At 41.9% G+C, this 18461-nt stretch overlaps 1 protein-coding gene across 1 annotated transcript in view; it reads left to right on the top strand.

The window, feature by feature from the left end:
* Positions 1-1737: 1737 nt before the first annotated feature.
* Positions 1738-18461, top strand: part of LOC308281247 (alpha-1,6-mannosylglycoprotein 6-beta-N-acetylglucosaminyltransferase B-like) — a gene marked incomplete at both ends in the record, with an annotated part of 176366 nt that continues 159642 nt past the window's right edge. The window contains 3 exon segments of the mRNA XM_080721381.1: positions 1738-1758; positions 1761-1807; positions 11172-11284. Of these exon segments, the coding sequence (XP_080577507.1) occupies positions 1738-1758; positions 1761-1807; positions 11172-11284 (181 nt within the window).

Genomic DNA, 18461 nt, shown 5'->3' with positions numbered 1-18461 from the left:
TGTGCAGCTGTAAGGGTTAAAACAAAAAGCCCTCCACCTCCCCGGCCTCCTCACTGTGGAATGTAGTTACATTATATGTATTTGTTGTTGATTATGGATCATACTGTGTTTCTATGGATTGGTTATGTGATATCTTAAAGCATGCAACTTGAAGGTTCAATGTTATGTGCACATCATGCTTTGTCTCTGGGGGGTTTGTGATATCGCATTATGTCTCATGTTCCAGCAGATAATCTGTAATGTCACAGCAGATCTACACCGCCAAACTAAATGCAATATCATTGCATAAATGCAAATATCATAGTCAACCATAGTCCATAGTCAGTTCCCATTGTCAACCATAGTCAGTACCATATAGGCTAGGTGATTTCTGAGTCACTGTTTCATATTTTCTAAAATGATAATGACCATGATACTGACATGATACTGACCATGATACTGACCATGATACTGACCGTGATTATACTGACCATGATACTAACATGATACTGACTATGATGATACTGACACCATATTACTGACACTATACTGACATGATACTGACCATGATAATGATCGTGATACTGACCATGATAATGATCGTGATAATGATCATGGTACTGACATGATACTGACATTATTTTCTGACTTGATCTTGCATGCACATGAAGTTAAAACTCAAAAGCCCAACCGAGCACATGTTGTAGGCTGCATTGGTGACAGTAAGTCAGTCATGTCACTCATGTGTGAAGAAAGTTGGACATTTCACCGACATCATTTGGTCCTAGATCTCCCCCCTGGCTCCACATTTCTGCTTTGCTGCACCGGCACCACTGACTCCACTATTTAATCTGTGAAGAAGAGACTCAAAATGACCACAGAAAATTGTTAGTCTGACAGAGGGAATATTACACAAGTTTTAGTTTGTTGAGGCAATGTACCAGTAGTAGTCTAATTATTCAATGGTAGTGAGTGAAATTCATAGCTGGTGACAGAACATTTAGAAATGTAACTTTTTGAGCAAAACAAAACGGCTGTCAGACAGTGTTGGTAAAAACGTGCCAGCCGATTTTAACACAGTGGCCGCTGGGTGCCGCTGTTATCATCCCAATAGTGGTACCTTAAAGTAGCTGTCCATGGTGCTGACGAGGTCAATGGTGAGGCTTTTTTTTCTCTAACTGCAGATTGGTGCAGAGAGAGAGAGAGAGAGAGAGAGAGAGAGAGAGAGAGAGAGACTCGAGTGCCGTGAATACTGGAGAACAGCTGATTTCGCCGTGCAGTTGAAACATCCTGTGGCTCTGCTTTCGATTGGAGCAGGAATATGAAATGTAGACGACACATACATAGTCCAAACATTGAATCAGTTTAGTTGAGTAGCAGCTGGGGTATGAATGATGATGACTCAAACGGACCACACAACGACCTACAGTGACTTCAAAGCGAGATCCATGACCGCACTTTATTTGATGACGGAGTGGCATTTTTGATAGAACCAAATTACCCGCCGGTTCGGGGACTGACGAAGGATTTGTCACTGACTGAAACGCTACATTTAATTATACTCTACTTTACACTTAGGCGGGCTGTATCCTAGCCTAATTTCAGATCTCCGAGCGCATTTTCCGAGCTGTGTACAGTGTTTGAAAGGAGCACTCGCGGATGGGACGCAGATGAGACGTTTCGCTACCTCAAGTTTTAAGATTAGGCTATAAGGTTAACCATGTTGAGGGTCGTCGATCTGGTCGTTTGTTTTGGGAAATGATTGCTGGAAGCGCCGACACGGTAAAATAATGGTTAGAAGATGTCTACTAACGTTCAAGCCATTCAGGTAAGGGACAAAGGCACGAGTAAGCAATACAGTCATGCTTGCACACAGTTCACCCTCATGAAACTCGCAGCACACCGATCCTACACTTCATAATGTCTTTAGCCTAATGTAGATATATTTTTAGAGTGTTGCCACAGTATTTGCTTTATGGCTGTGGGACAGTGTTTAATATGTTGGCAGTGTGCATGCTGTGATAGAAAATGCATTTCTCATTACGATATTACAGGAGCCCACATCCCCCCCCCCCCCCCCCCCCCTCTCTCTCTCTCTCTCTCTCTCTCTCTGTGAGACTGTGTGTGTGTGTGTGTGTGTGTGTGTGTGTGTGTGTGTGTGTGTGTGTGTGTGTGTGTGTGTGTGTGTGTGCGCGCGCGCGCGTGTGCGTGCGTGCGTGTTCTTCATCCCCATTCACACAAACAGTGCAGATGTTTCCCCAACAGATAAATTAAATGTTGTGTATGTCCATATGGGTATAGGGCCACACAATTTAGGTCAACTATAACTTGTTTATAAAGAGCCCGAGTTAGATGCTTGTGACATTATAGTGCTCTGCTCAATTAAGTGGACTAATTAATATACAGTCAGGTTGTAATTCTGTGTCATGATAACCATGTTTTGTCAGCCATTAATACATTTTAGTCTTTGAATTTAGTAGTATTAAAGTAACAGGTTAAAATCTAGTTTGAACTGGGTGGGACTGCACAATTTTGATAAAGCTTTATCAACTTTATAAAAGGGATCCGAACAATAATAGGAGAGCACTTTGTATAGCCTCCACTTATAACCCACTGAACCCACTGTGTTAATTGCCACCATAGGTCGCATTTACTATAAAAACCTCCAGTGTGTGCATGAGTCACAGACACCTCAACCCAGCTCAGCAGAAGTTGACCTGTTCTGACATCACAATGATGTTGCAAACAAATTCCGTCCTTGTCCCTTTTATGCCCATACATGGAGATCGCTGATGTCATCAATATCATCCCAGCTCTGCGCAAGGATATAGCTGACCTGTTCTGACATCACAATGATGTTGCAAATACATTTCGTCCATGTCCCTTTTATGCCCATACATGGACATCCCTGATGGCATCAATATTAAGTCCATATCTGGCAATGCCTATATGGACATATGGAGATCCCTGATGTCATCAATATTAAGCCCATATCTGGGAATGCCTATACAGTATTTAGACATAATTGTGTTAGTCTCATGTGGTCTATGACATCAAACATCTATGATGTCAGACGTCAGTCATCTCCATATTTGGGCAAATATGGCCACATTTGTCCAACTTAAACAACCAACCAGGTCTGTGCATTTTTTCACCCAGGCGGATGCATGCATGCGCCCATGTTCTTGCCCTAAGGGCGTCTTACTGATGCTCCGTCAGGGCTTTCCAGCAATTGACAAGTAAAGTGTTCAGCTAAATCTGTACATATTTGTAATAATATATACTCATTGAATTATGCTTTGACTCAAATAAGTTCTGAGTCAGTAACAGCTGCTAAAAAAAGCTAGATTCTTGCTGACGATAAACTCTACTGTGAGGAATATAAAACAGTGGGGAATAGCAATAGTCATTACACAACATAAAAGGTTTTATGAGTGTCATCATCGTTAACCATAGCATCTAAAGAAAACAATGATATGGGCTTAGCGTTTCCCAAGAACATTGTGGTTGTTGGCAACTTGAACTGCATATCTCCGCCAGGCCGGGTGGCCAACCCAAGGTTGTTGTGGGTTTCATCCCTCAGGACCTGAGGAAACTGCATGGATAAATAGTCTTTCTATAATATATGCCGATAAACCTTTTGCATTTGTGGTACCCCCTCCAAATTGGAGTTGATTGGATGTTGCGTTCACTTGTTGTTTTTGTAAGAAATAGGCTCCTCCCAAATGGGCTGGTATAGCGTCACCATGGGGCTGAAATATTTTGGGTACAGTGTTTTCCTTGGCCTGCTGACAGCCTGAAAGAGAGTTTCTGACATATGACATCAGTCGTCTATCTCTATGACATACTGTAGACAACCGATCTAATAGATAGATGACTGACGTCACTGGCTGGACCCATTAAGTCCAAGATCATCAGATTCTCGTTATGCTTCTATTGTCTCTCTCTCTCTCCTATACTTTTCCTACAGTATATGAAATAAAGCAAAAGCTCTAAACAAAAAGAAACATACAATAACATGGATAAGCAAGAGAGTTGTAAAATTCACTCAAATTGGCTAAAAATGTTACCCATTCCTCCTTGATATTAGGTCTGGAAAAAAAAGAAAAACACCATTAAAGTTTTCTTGGAATGTATCAGTCCTCTCACCTCCACCCCCCTCGTCTCGCCATGCTTGGAAAAACTCACCCTTGCTTCAGAACCTTCTACCTTAGGGTGAAATCTGATAAGTGTTTTACGTGCGAGCGGGCCAATTAGGTGATAGCGGATCTCTCCTTCTGATCCAATTATAGGGAGCAGAGCATTTACTTTAAGCCTGTTAATTAAAGACTCGTCAGGCTGGGCCTGGGCCTAATCCTCCCCTATCGCCCACCTAACACTGCTTTGAAAAACGGCTAAATGATAAGACAGGAAATGATCGCTTCGGGACAGGGTTGGTGAACGAACTGAGCCAGCTTCTGTACAGTACACCCACGCACGCTGCTGGGTGTCAAGCCTGATTTATTCTTTGTCGTACGACGGTGTATAAATTAAGCATTAATGTCTACATTTGGCTCTCTGTTGTTCCTCTAACTATGAGTCACTCTGTTTCTAACACACATTTGCTTTGCTCTCGCTTGTCCTCACTCTCCTTGATTCTCTCTCTCTCTCCTACCTTCCTTCCTTCTATTCTACCGTATCCTCTGTTCACACACCGATAAGACAGAGACATATACGTAGATCTATATTTTCATCCATGCCTTACCCCTTATTCCTAAACATCTTTGCCCTTTTTTTACAATTTTGAAAAACATTTTAAAATACTTAAAATATCTACATCGACCCGTTGTGAGCTTGTAGATCAGCTATTTGAACTATTTATCTGGCATCTGGCATCTGGTGATTGGTTGTAACACCCAAACCACACCCTTGTAACGGGTAGCACAGGTGTTTTAGGGATAAGGCAAGTGTCCCAAAATAGCAACTTTTGCACCTTTCCTAAATGCTAAACCCCCACATTGCGGATTTAGGCGACTTGAGTGAAAATAGAGCCCATGGGATCCTATATTTTATTCCCGCTTATACCCCTTAGCCTTACCCTCTACGCATGATGCAGGCAAGGCAGCTTCTCTGTCCCTAAACTGTATTTTTGGCCGCTATACTCGCTATACCGGTACATTATGCCGACTCTGTTATTTGCACTTGGAGGTGTGGCCGTGGGCATGGTATTGCTATTTCCCTAAAATTGCTATTTTGGCAACACATATTTAGGAAAGCGTATAGCAGATTTGAAAATCACCCGCTATGCCAACTTTGGTGGAGTGCGCACCTGCAATGGACATGTCTGGACCCTCTGGAGTCAGGCACACTAGGCGTACAATGACACAACATTCAGAGGTCTCCTTCTGACCTAATTATCCATGAATCTCTGTGATTCTATTTTTCCTTTAATCACCAGAAGTGAGAGTGTCAATTCCTTGTGTCATTTGTGTTCATATAAGATGATAGATTACAATTATATAACGTTCTCTATAGCAGTAACATGTAAGTGTAGTTATGTCTATCACATATGAAGGCAATCAAAGCTTAGAGCTTAGAAAACTAAGGTCAGGAATCTGGATGCACGATTCCATTTCCTCCATTCCGTTTCATTAATTAATTGCGCAGGAAATAATGCATGATTACACTCTATAATCAGTAATCAGTTAAAAAAAATGGTCTAGTTCATCCATTTTTTGGATGAACTATTCCTTTAAAACATCTGTACTGTAGAGTTGTGATTAATTACATGACATACTGTACATGATATAATTACTATTTACTACTGGAGCGACTGGAGGCCTTCTTTACCTCCCCCCTGTGTTTATATTATATTTAACATTTATTATACACACACTGACTGTGTCCATGTTGCTAATGTGCCCATTGTGATTGAGTTGTACTACAGTAGGTGCATCAGTGGGCAGACTAAAGCATAGCTTCATATCCCCAAGTGAATAATCTCTGGATCAGGGGGTTCAATGCCATGAACAATAATCCTTGATTATATAAATTCATTGGACTGGAAAGCAGGGGAAAGGGGATATTTTTGTCACAGTACATGTTGCGCACATGTCCTCTACATTTAACCCATCCTATTAGGAGCAGTGGGATATAAGACCTGAGTCCAATTCTACAAAATGTCTTCTAAATCCTTCAAAGGTTTTTGAAAAACGCATGTTTCTATGATCAGTGGTTCTAAAACGTTTTCATGTCAAGGACCCCCAAAATGATATGTATTTGACCACAGACCCCCATCTCAAAATATACTGTTCCAGGGACCCCCAGAAGCAAAGATTTCAGTTACAAAAGTTTGTTTAAAAAACTATATATATACAGTATATATATATATATATATATATATATATATATATATATATATATAAAGATTTGCACAAGCTCATAGCGTGGCACGCACAAGCTGTAGATGAGTTGTAGATCTTCTGAATAGCTAAAGTATAAAATAATAAAGTTAAAGTGGTTAATCTATCATGACACAGATGCATTCCAGGTCTAAATGGGTCAATATAACACCCGGCCCGGGAAGCAGATAGTGAGTGGTTAAGTATCTTGCTCAGGGACACTTTAACACGTACAGACTGAGGCTAGAGGGCCAACCGGGACCTTCTGATATCAAGATGGCCTCTACTACCCTATCTGGCTAAAATACAATGATCATTAATGATTATGCTATCCTGACACATTTTGTCCCTTGTCTATAACAAGTGCAGTATTGTCTTAATATTTAAGAGAGAAAGAGAGAGTATGCTGTGAGCAAAGTTACATGCACATTACATCAGGGCCAGGGTCTTCAACGTTTTCAGGCGAAGGACCCCTTAGCGTAGAGAGAGATGAAGCAGGGACTCCTACATACTTATATTAAATATATTCATATTAAACCTTTTCCATTGATTTCATAGATAGATTCATAATTTAGTTTGACAGCACTGTCATCACTGTTGTGTAAAGTAAATAGCCGATTGTGAGCTTGTAGCGCTGCTATTTTTGGTGAACGTTATTCCAGAAAAGGGATACTAGAGCTCAAGTTGTTAATGTAAAAACAAAAGATATTTGGCGAGTTGGCTCTCTATGGAGAGTTGGTAACCAAATGGACCCTCTTTATCTCTTGAGAGACCCCTCTCGGGTACACTTGGTTTCATTTTACGTTCTCAAGAGGTTAAATTATTGTATAACATCATTACAAGAATTCTACACAATTAGAGAATGTAAGACAATTGATCAACGTTTGCCTTCTATCTCTCCTATGGTATCACATCAATACAGCATGGATGGAAGTGTGGGCAAAATCTTATCCAACAACAAAATATTCTAAGTCAGTAATCTGTGGTTCTTGTCTGGTCTTTGTGCTCATCACATTGATACAATGTTGCACATTAAACCACTTTGCAGAGATTCCACCATCAGCAAGTGAAGCTGATGATCACTGTTCAAAAATGCAATCAGTCACAGTTAGTGTTTAGCGATTAATGCCTACTGTAAGGTTGGATTGGTATTCAATAATACAATCCATTTGATGTCTCCAACTCAGCGATAAACTTATTGCAGTACATCCAGTTGCTATTGGATTGTTTTCCCTCCAGAGGGCTGTTAAAATATTCCGGTAATGTGTCAGTTTATTCCAATTACAATTAAAACATAATTATACCAATGCAGTTTATCTTAATCATTACACAAGTCTGTTTCAAGTGATGCTTGCATAATATTAACAATCAAAATGACATGTGCCCTTTTGTAGACATGTTTTGGTGTACCACATGATTACCTGTACCCATTTAAGTAATCAGATTTTTTGCGTGTGTCGCTGTGACTCCCAAGAGATTAAAGCTATGGTGCTGTTACTGCAATCATATGACTGTAATCCTATTTCATGCCTCAATATTTACTCAAAACAGATTTGGACAGCAGTTTTTTTTGCCACTCATAGAATATCAGTGTCAGCAAAATAATGAGGGAGTTGGTCAGCAACAGGGATACTTCAAAATAATCATCATCTACATCCTCATAGTCATTCCCGTGTATTATGAGTGAAGACCAAAGGCACTGGCTCCAGCAGAGAGTATTAAGTCACTGTGGAAGCCTGCCAAACCACCATGGCCAATACTTATCAGATTATTCATCATCAGTCTCATCCCTCTGGGGCAGTCAGTTTAGTTCAATACCTTATTCTTAAGTGGCCATTCTTCAATGCTGTTGATAGGAGGCCATTTGTTATGATCTCATGTAATATCAAAAAGTTTTCTTCAGAACTTCTAACGAGAGGAGGAAGTGTTGTCATATTTCACAGTCTGCCCTGAACTCAAGCAAACAACTACAGTAGCTGGTCAGTCTTAATGAATAATTTACATTTCATTTGTCATGCTATTGACTATTGGGGTATTGAACACCAGGACTGCTAGATGGCATTCGCAATCGCATACCAGCTACTGGGGATACTAACTAATAAACAACTAATTTCGTCAGCTTTTGCTTTATGGCCTCTGGTGTGGAAACAGATAATTTAAAAGTAATCTGTGCAAGGTTAGCTCTAAACGGTTAAATTAAATGAGATAATGACCATTGGAATGTTATAGATCCAAAATGCCGTTCCCTATTGAGATTTTTATACTCACCCGTGGCTGAGCTCTGCCCTATGTCAGTAAGTTGGTCGGTCCACCTGTCCATCCGTCCAACCAGTGTGTGTGTGTGTGTGTGTGTGTGTGTGTGTGTGTGTGTGTGTGTGTGTGTGTGTGTGTGTGTGTGTGTGTGTGTGTGTGTGTGTGTGTGTGTGTGTGTGTGTGTGCGCGTGCATGTTGATTTGCAACGGACACATCCCTGAGTATGTTTCTCCACCCACATTGGTGCATGGCAAGTCCCCACACACACTGGCGGAGAAAACACCCGACTGACTGCACCTCTGTAAATGGCCAATTTGCCCATCCGGTGCTTGCCTCACGCCCAATGAGCCTGCCCCAAAATAGGGCCATCTGTCTTGATTCATTATGCTTCCACAGCAGTCAAAGCATTTCAAACGTTATTGAGTTAACTCTAATTGGTGGAGCATGAGGAAATCCTCATTGGGTTTATGAGAATTCACAAGTCATCAATGCATTGTCACATACTTGAAAGTCATATACTGTACACAGCAGCTTTATATTGCTTCTTGACATGTATAGTTGCCATAGTCATCAAGCTGCATCAAGTAGTGATGAATTTCTCTATTCCTCTTGGGGAAGTGTGAGAGCACAGTAACACAGTAAAAGGTTGCCTGTACATTGCTTTGTAACTGATAAATACACTAACTTATATTTTGTTATCTGCATGAGAATATGAGGCATCTTTGATTTCCAGCCTTGCAAGTTAAGGACAACTTATTCTTATTTTCTTACAACAAGACCCCACAAGTGGGGGCATGCGGACAAGTGGCTAAATATGTATTGACACAATAAGCCGGTGATTTCTTTATTACTATTTACAGTAACACACAGATGGGTCTTAGAGTGTGGGTGATGAAACTTGTGATGGTTATGAGGTTGAGGGGAAGGTGATTCCTGCATAAAGACTTTAAAGGTGTTTCATGCAGCGAGACGAGTGAAAAAGGTTCTGGGTGCAACACCCTTGAGGGTGTGGCTGTGGAGGCATGACTGGGTGACGAGGTGTTGGACCTGGGAGCTTATGTGAAAATCATCATGGAAAACAGCGGAAATGGGTTTGGCAGAGGATCAGAATTGAAAGCCAAACTTAGAAAACTGCAGGGAAAGATGAAAGGGTGAGTCAGCTATAGCATTGTGTGTGTCTCGGGGATGTGGGCTGCACAGAGTATATGAATTGTTGGTGAGGATCCAGCAGAGCGTCATGAAGAGGGAGTCAAATGGCTTGAGTCTGCATTGCATCCAAACATTAAGCAGGCCCCAAAATAATAAGGTGCCTTTCCACTGGACCTCGAAAAGGCTCCGGTTAGGGATGTTAGAGAGAGCACGAGGGACTGGGTAGAAAGGAGGGTGGGGAGGGTTTGGAGTTTGTGAAGCAGAAAAAAAAACACTTTAGTCATGCAAGCGCAGGTATATTTATGCAGGAAATGGTGAGCATTGTCAACTTCATTTTATCCTCCGATAGTGTAATATAGTGTAATAGCAGTTGTGGTATACAGTACGACCCATTTTCTTTGTTGTTTAGACAGTCACAGAAAAGCAAGATGAGACCGGTTTGTGCTTCACAGACAAGTTATGTAGGAGTAAAGCTCCTTGCACATTGCTGCATTTTTTTGGGCCGAATATCGGAGCGAATTTCAAGAGCACGTAAAAGAAAAAAAACAACAACCTCACGTTATGTCAATCACGTTTGCACTCTGCCACCGATATTTCATATTATTAAGGTGGTTGCACACTGCTGCGTTTTTTTCGTTGCATTTTGGAAATCCGAAAAAAAAAAAAAAAAAGCGTTTTTCAGGCCAAGGAGAAAGAGAAGAGAGAGAGAGAGAGAGCAAGGGACCCAGTGGCGAAAGTTACAAAAATCGGAAAAATATATATATTTTTACAAGCTGTAGGCTATTGTATTGTACAGTATGTGTATGTGAAAAAACAAATACCTTGAATCTTGAAGTGTACCTGTCTAGTGTCTACACAATGTACTCATATCTATGGCCTCTCCTCTCCTCTCCTCTGCTCTTCTCTTCTCTTGTTACCTAACATAGTACACACATCCATTATGCCTGTGCTTGGGGGTAATACTACAGTACTTGTGCCCTTATGTGGACATTGACACTAGTCCTAGGTGTGTGCCAGCTTGCTAACAGCACACCACACAGTTAGATCATCATCATCATCATCATCATCATCATCATCATCATCATCATCATCATCATCTTTTCTGCATTCTCTCAGCATGATATGTATTCTGCTGTATTTATCCTCCGCCTTCAAATATCCGATTTTTCCTAACCTTTACCTTCTCTTTCCCCCCCTCTTCCTCTTCTTGATTGCATTTCCTTTTCAACCTCGCCCACACCCTGGCGTCCATCTTCCCTCCACTCCTGTATTTAACGCCCCTCGCTTCTCATCTTTGCCTCTATCGCTCATCCATTATCTTCCCACTTTGCATATCCCCAAACTTCTCTTGACGCCCTGCTCTCTCCTCCCCATGTCTTCTCTCTTCTCTTCCCTCTCTTGGTGTTGCAGGATATTCGTGGTGGGGATTGGCTTCTTCAGCCTGTGCTTTCTAATGACCTCTCTGGGGGGGCAGTTCTCGGCCAAGAGATTAGGGGACTCCCCCTTCACCATCCGCACAGAAGGTACATACATTGTGGTTCTGTGTGTGTGTGTGTGTGTGTGTGTGTGTGTGTGTGTGTGTGTGTGTGTGTGTGTGTGTTTTAAATATTGCCATTTATCACCATTTTGTAATTTACTGTCCCACTGCTGTTTCCAAACGTCCTCGCTGCTGCACACTCACACACACACACACACACACACACACACACACACACACACACACACACACACACACACACACACACACACACACACACACACACACACACACAAACACACACACACACACACACACACACACACACACACACACAGCACACACACACACTCAAAGCAGAATGGATCCTTGTGAAAGCCGCTGCGTTCACACAAGACTCACATAGGCAGCAACTTGCCGTGCGGCTTGCCGTCACCATTGGTGCAAGCAGAGAGCCGACAGGGTAAAAAATTATAAATATTGGCAGCCATCCATCTTCTTTTATGTATTAATGCAATGACTCGAGCTTTGCTCAGAAGATAATCAATCCCCCAAAGTTTTTTCCCTTTCTTTCTTTCTTTCTTTCTTTCTTTCTTTCTTTCTTTCTTTGTATATATTTTGGGTTTTTCTCTGCCTTTATTTATAGTGGAAAGTGGAGATGGACAGGAATCAGGGAAACATATGCGGCAAAGATCGTCAGGAACGGGAGTCGAACCCGCTACTTTAGAGTTTAGGTGACCGGACCACTAGTCCGGGCCAATAGACACACTTTCTGCACTCCCCTTTCTAATTCTAACCATCCCCATGGGACGCTATACAGTACATCCTGGCTAACATCATTGGCTAGTGCTGCCTGGTATAAGGTAGATATAAATGTAGTATTGCTTATTTGTTACAAACCCTGTAGCCCCGATTGAAATCTGATGTTTCACCATGCAAATATTATTATAATTTCTTTCTTCCATTTAAATTATGGTAGTCCCAACTCCCGAGTATAGCGACTGGTACAACCCTGTGGTCACAGTCACACGTACAGTTAATTTTGCGTATCATTCTGTGTGTGACAGACAGTGTGTGTCCATTCAGTCTCTCGCTGTTGGCAACATGTCGAAAGGTCAGTGACTAGAGGGGTCAAAGTTGAATTAGTTTGAACTTTGAGCGGACTGGCAGGCGATGGAACCGGAAACCTGGCACTGCACTAAGCGCACCTCCAGTGCACAACAAGTGAGAGACAGCCGCTGATACGAACGACCTACGGCCTGGTCGCGACCTAGGCCACGACCTGGAGGTCGTAGGTCCCGGTTCTGGAGGTCGTAGTTCGCGGTACATACTTGTTAGGTCGCGGCCGGTCTAGTTTCGCGACCCCCGGCCGTGGTTGCGCCACCTCGGTCGTCCCCGGGCCGTTGTTGCGCGATCGGGCCGTTGTTCAGCGACCTGGGAAGTCCGCGGTCGTATTTAAAAGGTCTTTTTGCAGAATATTCTAGAGCAGCGGCGCTATTCAACCTTTTGAAGCTTGTGATTGGCTGAACCGGAGGTAGGAAGCGCTCCATTGTAGTCACTTGGACCGCGCGAGGTGCACCAAAACCTATCCTTAACCCTAACCCCAACTCTAACTCTAACCCTAACCTTAACCCTAACCCCAACTCTAACCCTAACCCTAACCCTAACCCTAACCCTAACCCTAACCCTAACCCTAACCCTAACCCTAACCTGCCGACACTGAGTAGCTAACCTGCCGACGCTGTTGAAAACGAGCGCTCCTTCCCTTAGCAAGCGTAGAGTTTCTAAACTCGCGTCCCTTCCCTTAGCAAGCGTAGAGTTTCGATCGCGGCGCTCCTTCCCTTAGCAAGCGTAGAGTTTCTAAACTCGCGTCCCTTCCCTTAGCAAGCGTAGAGTTTCGATCGCGGACTTCCCAGGTCGCTGAATTACGACCGAGATCGCGCAAAACCTCCAGAACCGGGACCTACGACCTCCAAGTCGTGGCCTAAGTCGCGACCAGGCCGTAGGTCGTTTGTATCAGCGGCTCTTGCTGCAACAAGTCTGACACACGGCAAACCACTCATTCCTTCATTGAAGTCGATTTACCATTATGGGTCAATTTTAGTAAATTGAACACTGTTTGGTAGCCTCATAATTAATAAAATAGAATAGTCTGCGTTGGTAGATGGTCTACTCTACATTTACCTACCGGTACAGTATACACACACTAGCCCAGTGGCACAGGGGCCGGGGCCCCTTCACACGGACCACCATACCCCTTCCCTGCGCATCAGTGAAACAGTTTTTTACTGTTTTTAACAAGTTGCAAATACCGTTGTTCCCTATTGAGCTTGGCACATTTCCTGGGGCAAGCTGCCCAGATCACATGTGTCTTCTTATTTTTTTCACTCTCAAAAAGTGCCTGCAATGTAGTGCATTTGAAACTACATTGCAGTGCACATCATGGGGTGATCACTGCTTGCCTCCTGTGAATTGTTTTATTTTAATTGTGGGCTCGCCTGGAAGGCGAGCACACGTATGTTATCTTCATTATTTATAGTCAGTCAGTCAGTCAGTCAGTCAGTCAGTATCTCCTCAAAACTTTGGCGCGATTCATCTCCTAAACGCTTACACCTTTAAACACCATTCAAATTTTTATGTGTTCAGCTTACTGAGGACACGTGTGCTTGTACTTTTGGTTTTGAAATGTTTTGTAGTTTAATTATAAAAAAATAAAAATGTTTAACTTTAAGCACCCAATGCATTTTCAATGGGTTTAGTGAGTGGGGATAGAGTGAGACAGGGGAAAGGGACCCATGTTTATATTAAGTCGCTGTGGCTGCAATATTCACACTTCAGATATGCTATTCATATCAATGTGTTCACACTAGGGATGTGAATCTCGACCACTGAGGCGATACGATACGCATCACGATACACTCCCAGCGATACGATATAATTGCGATACATTGAAATCTTGCCGATACGATACATCACAATACACCCCTGACCCCGATACGATGCGATATGATTCACGATATTTTGCGATACACCCCTGGTGCTTACGATGCGATACGATTCACGATTCGGTGCGATTCAACACAATGCAAAGGATTTATATTAAAGCCCATGTAAATTTCCCCCCCAAAAAATTACTAAAAATGCATTACATTTAATTTCCAAACAATTTATTGTTTCACTGTAGTACTAGGCTCTGTCTAACAATCCAACTTATTGAAATCTGGGAGAACACTCCTTGCTGGCTGGTAGAATTGTTTGATTAATACTATATCATTATATCATTATTATATATCATTACATCCTCAACAGGTGGTCAGGGACCCCTAGGGTCCTCAGAGTTATGTGAGGTGGCAAAAAAATAATAGTTTGTTTTTACAGTAACCAATTGAACCCTAGCAAGTAGCAACCCTATGGGGGAACATTAGCCAATACATTAACACTTATTGAGGCCAGGGTTTAAGAGATAATAATTCATGGATTATAATGAATAACATAAATCCATCATATTAATAGAAAAGATAATGTGTGAACAAATAAACACAACATAGTAATGTATTAATGTCACTGATGAAATAGTGCTGTCAAACAAGTCTCTGACAAGTTTTAATCTGCAACAGTTTTATATAATAGCCTACAGTAGTCTAAAATAGCCTACAGTGGGGGTCCCTGCTTGATCTCTCTCTTCTCAGTTAAGGATCCTTGACCTGTATTATTATTATATTGTATGAATATAATCTAGGATTTTGCCATTTCTAGCCAAAATGTTTCAAAACGTAGATATTTGAGTCACAACGCGTCGCGTTGTGAGCTTGTAGGTCTGCTATTTAGGTGCGTGCGCGACACCGTCGAGCTGCCAAGTATAAATCAGGCTCCAGCCTCTCTTTGCAGAGAGAACAGCAGCAGCAGAAGAGTGTTCTGCCTGCTACAGTAACAAGTTGTGAAACAGTGTCAAATACTTTGTTTTAATCGCTAGCTGCACGCCCAGTATCGTTGTTGTAGTTCATACGTGTGTGTAGTTAAAGGCTAAGCGTGGAAGCTTCTGCTTTGTTTAAATCAATTCCGTCGCAGACTCGACAAGAAGAACAAACGGGTGTGGAATGTGGATCATAATATCACGCAGCGTGCTCCAGTCCAGTGACACAACAACGGATCACATCAGCGAACATTGGACAGGGATGTTAAAGCTAAACGTGGTACTAATCTTGCATGTTTAACCAGTGGGCTCACGAGTGCTGTCTGTCTGTCTGCATTCCGTCGGGTCGGGTGTTCACTGCGCTCCGCTGAGCAGCCAGTGCTGCTGTAAAAGACGCTGTCTGTAGAGTCGCTACAAGTGCTTTTTGGGGGGAGGGCTGATGGGGCATTCAATGCGCCTCGGAAACACAGTATAGAATGAAATACTGTTATGCAAAAACCGATCCAACCGTGGAATGTACCGATCCAAACACTCACGATACGATACATCACGATTCCAGCCGTCAATTGTACCGATCCACCCTGAATGAACCGATTCACTCGTATCGCGCACGTTTGTATCGCGATTACGATCCGTACCGGTATATCTTCGCATCCCTAGTTCACACAGGTCTGCTGTCTGATTTGATCCAAATGTCTAAGCTGTGTGATGTATAAAACTATAGTTATAGTTAAAACTATAAATAAATGTCCCTCTACACTCTACTGATTGACACAGCTGTGATTAAAGGCTTGGCTGTCATTGGCTGTTCTGTGGTGATGTAGCCTTACATAAGTCGGCCCTGCAGTGACAATGCGAAAGTCTCGGCAGAGACGTCTTAATGTAAGGCTAGTGGTGCTGCAAAGTAACCAAGTACATTTACTCAAGTATATACAAGTACTTGTACCTACAGTACAATTTTGAGGTACTTTTATTCTACTTTCCATTTTTGTTACATATACTCTACTATAAATACAGCATTTGACAGCTTCAGTTACTTGTTATTTTGCAGATTTTATTATTAATAAAAAAACATAGATGGACCACTTAATACTGCTATGAAGTTGATCTACAATGTGCACGCACACGCACGCACGCACGCACGCACGCACGCACGCACGCACGCACGCACACACACACACACACACACACACACACACACACACACACACACACACACAAACAAACAACTGTTACTGTGGAGACGTTTGCTTGTATTTGTCTTTGAGACATGTTTTGTAGTGTTTTAGAAATTTTACTTAAAAAGAATAAGGGATTATTCTAAGTTATAGTTTTGCTTAGGCTTGCACCCCAATTGTTTGGCTACAAATCGGGAAAAATGGTCTACATATTTTGTGCTGGATGTGCTCTAATTTGTGCAGTTGAAATCATCAATTGTGCTTTTATATATATTTATATATATAAATATTTATATGGTTATGAATTAGCAGATTTAGCAGCAGTATACTGATTGCCGGTGCAGCAGTATTTCATTGTAGAAGATAGCAGCAGAACAGTGGTGTCGTGTAGAATATCTCAATAATGATAGCAGCACAAATTATAAAATTTACGGCACAATTCAGCACTAAAGAATGACACCATTTTTATTATGTTTTCATCATATCTTACTTTCCATTTTTGTTACTTATACTCCACTACAATTACAGTATTTGACTGCTTCAGTTACTTGTTACTTTGCAGATTTTAGAATTAATACAAAACATAGGGAAACCTGGAGGTCCTTGAGGGTCCATTGCTGGTTCCCAAAGTGTGGTTCGGTTACCCCCGAGGGTCCCTGAAAGGTTTCCAGGGGGTCCATGGCTGGTTGCCAAAGTGTGGTTCGGGGACCTCTGGTGGGTCCCTGAGCTGTTTCCAGGGGGAGCATTGCGAATTCCCAAATGGCCGGGCTTTAAAGAGCCATAACTTCAGTTCTCAACATGCTACTGGTCTCGAACTTGTTTGTTTACCCGTCCACATTGTTTTTATTGTTATCTTAATTATTTCTTTATTTATCTATCATAGTAGTATCTCCTGCAGATTTTATTAATACAAAACATACAGTAACCACACACTGTGCATCTGACATACAATGTGACACGTTATGAGCTTGTAGATGTGCTATTTTCAGAAAATGAGAATACATTTTATTCGGTAAGTTAAGTAAACCTTGCTGAGCATGTGCCTCCTGCTTGGCACTTAACATGGTAGTATCCACACGTTTCCAACGTCCCATCGTGCATTGTGCAGGTGGTGTGAGGTTGTATGTCTGCTGTTCTCCGGATGTGTCCCACACATAATGCTACAGTAAATTCTCGCGGAAACAGGTGGATATTTTCATGCTAAAACGTACCCCACACTGTTTCGAAGGAACAGTCTTTCTAGTTTTTGTTTATTTTCTGTTCATTTCGTTGCTGAGTGAGGGCATGCAGCAGACAAAGTGATGCGAGTGAGATGAAAAAAAAAAACCTGGGTGAAATGTGCCAATCTCAACAGGAAACAACGGTAGTCTAAAACAAAGGAGACTTGTTTGAAACACACATGTGCATATGGTCCAAACCTTCACTTAAGCTCAAGGCCACCTAAGCAATTGTCTCCTGGCAATTGTCTCCTGACACATACCACCGGTGGAGGCAACCATGCAAGGTACCATTGTGTACATAGGGAGCAGTTAGGGGTTCAGGGGGCTTACACTTACAACACAATGCCGTTCTACCTCCTGTCCTGAGCTACTTGCAAAACGACCAACCATGTGCATTTGTGAAAAAAACATTATGTTGATTTAATATTCCCAAAGCAAGGGAGCTTTCCAAAGCCAAAGCAAGATAAACATGCTGTAAAATCACAGTGAAGCACTGGCAGGAGGGTGTTTTCAAGCTGTGAAGTAGTGACTGGAGAATAGCGATGCATGAAATAAAACTTCTTGGCCAATAGCCTACCCAAAGTCTTTGTACATACAGATGTGCCATTTCAAAACTTCACACAACCTGCCATTGGTAAGACAGTAGATTTCCAGTGGTTTGAGCTTTTAGATAAGCTATTTTTGCTATTTTTATGTCCTTCGCTGACTTCGAATTAAGTTTAAATCTACCTATGAAGGTGGATTCTGCTTTTTTCTGGAATGGAGTGGTTTCTTGCCATTTGCGGGTTTCTGCAAAAATTTGGCAAAACAAGGAAAGAAACCATTGGAAAAAATGCATTTGCAGTACATTTTCAGCACATCTGTATACTGTACACATGGACAGTGTATCAAATACTTATTTTCCCCACTGTA

The sequence above is a fragment of the Nannobrachium achirus genome (assembly GCF_963921795.1).
Source record: "Nannobrachium achirus genome assembly, chromosome: 3".
Classification (NCBI taxonomy): domain Eukaryota; kingdom Metazoa; phylum Chordata; class Actinopteri; order Myctophiformes; family Myctophidae; genus Nannobrachium; species Nannobrachium achirus.
The sequence above is the reverse complement of the archived record's forward strand: the minus strand, read 5'-3'. Positions and strand labels throughout refer to the sequence as shown.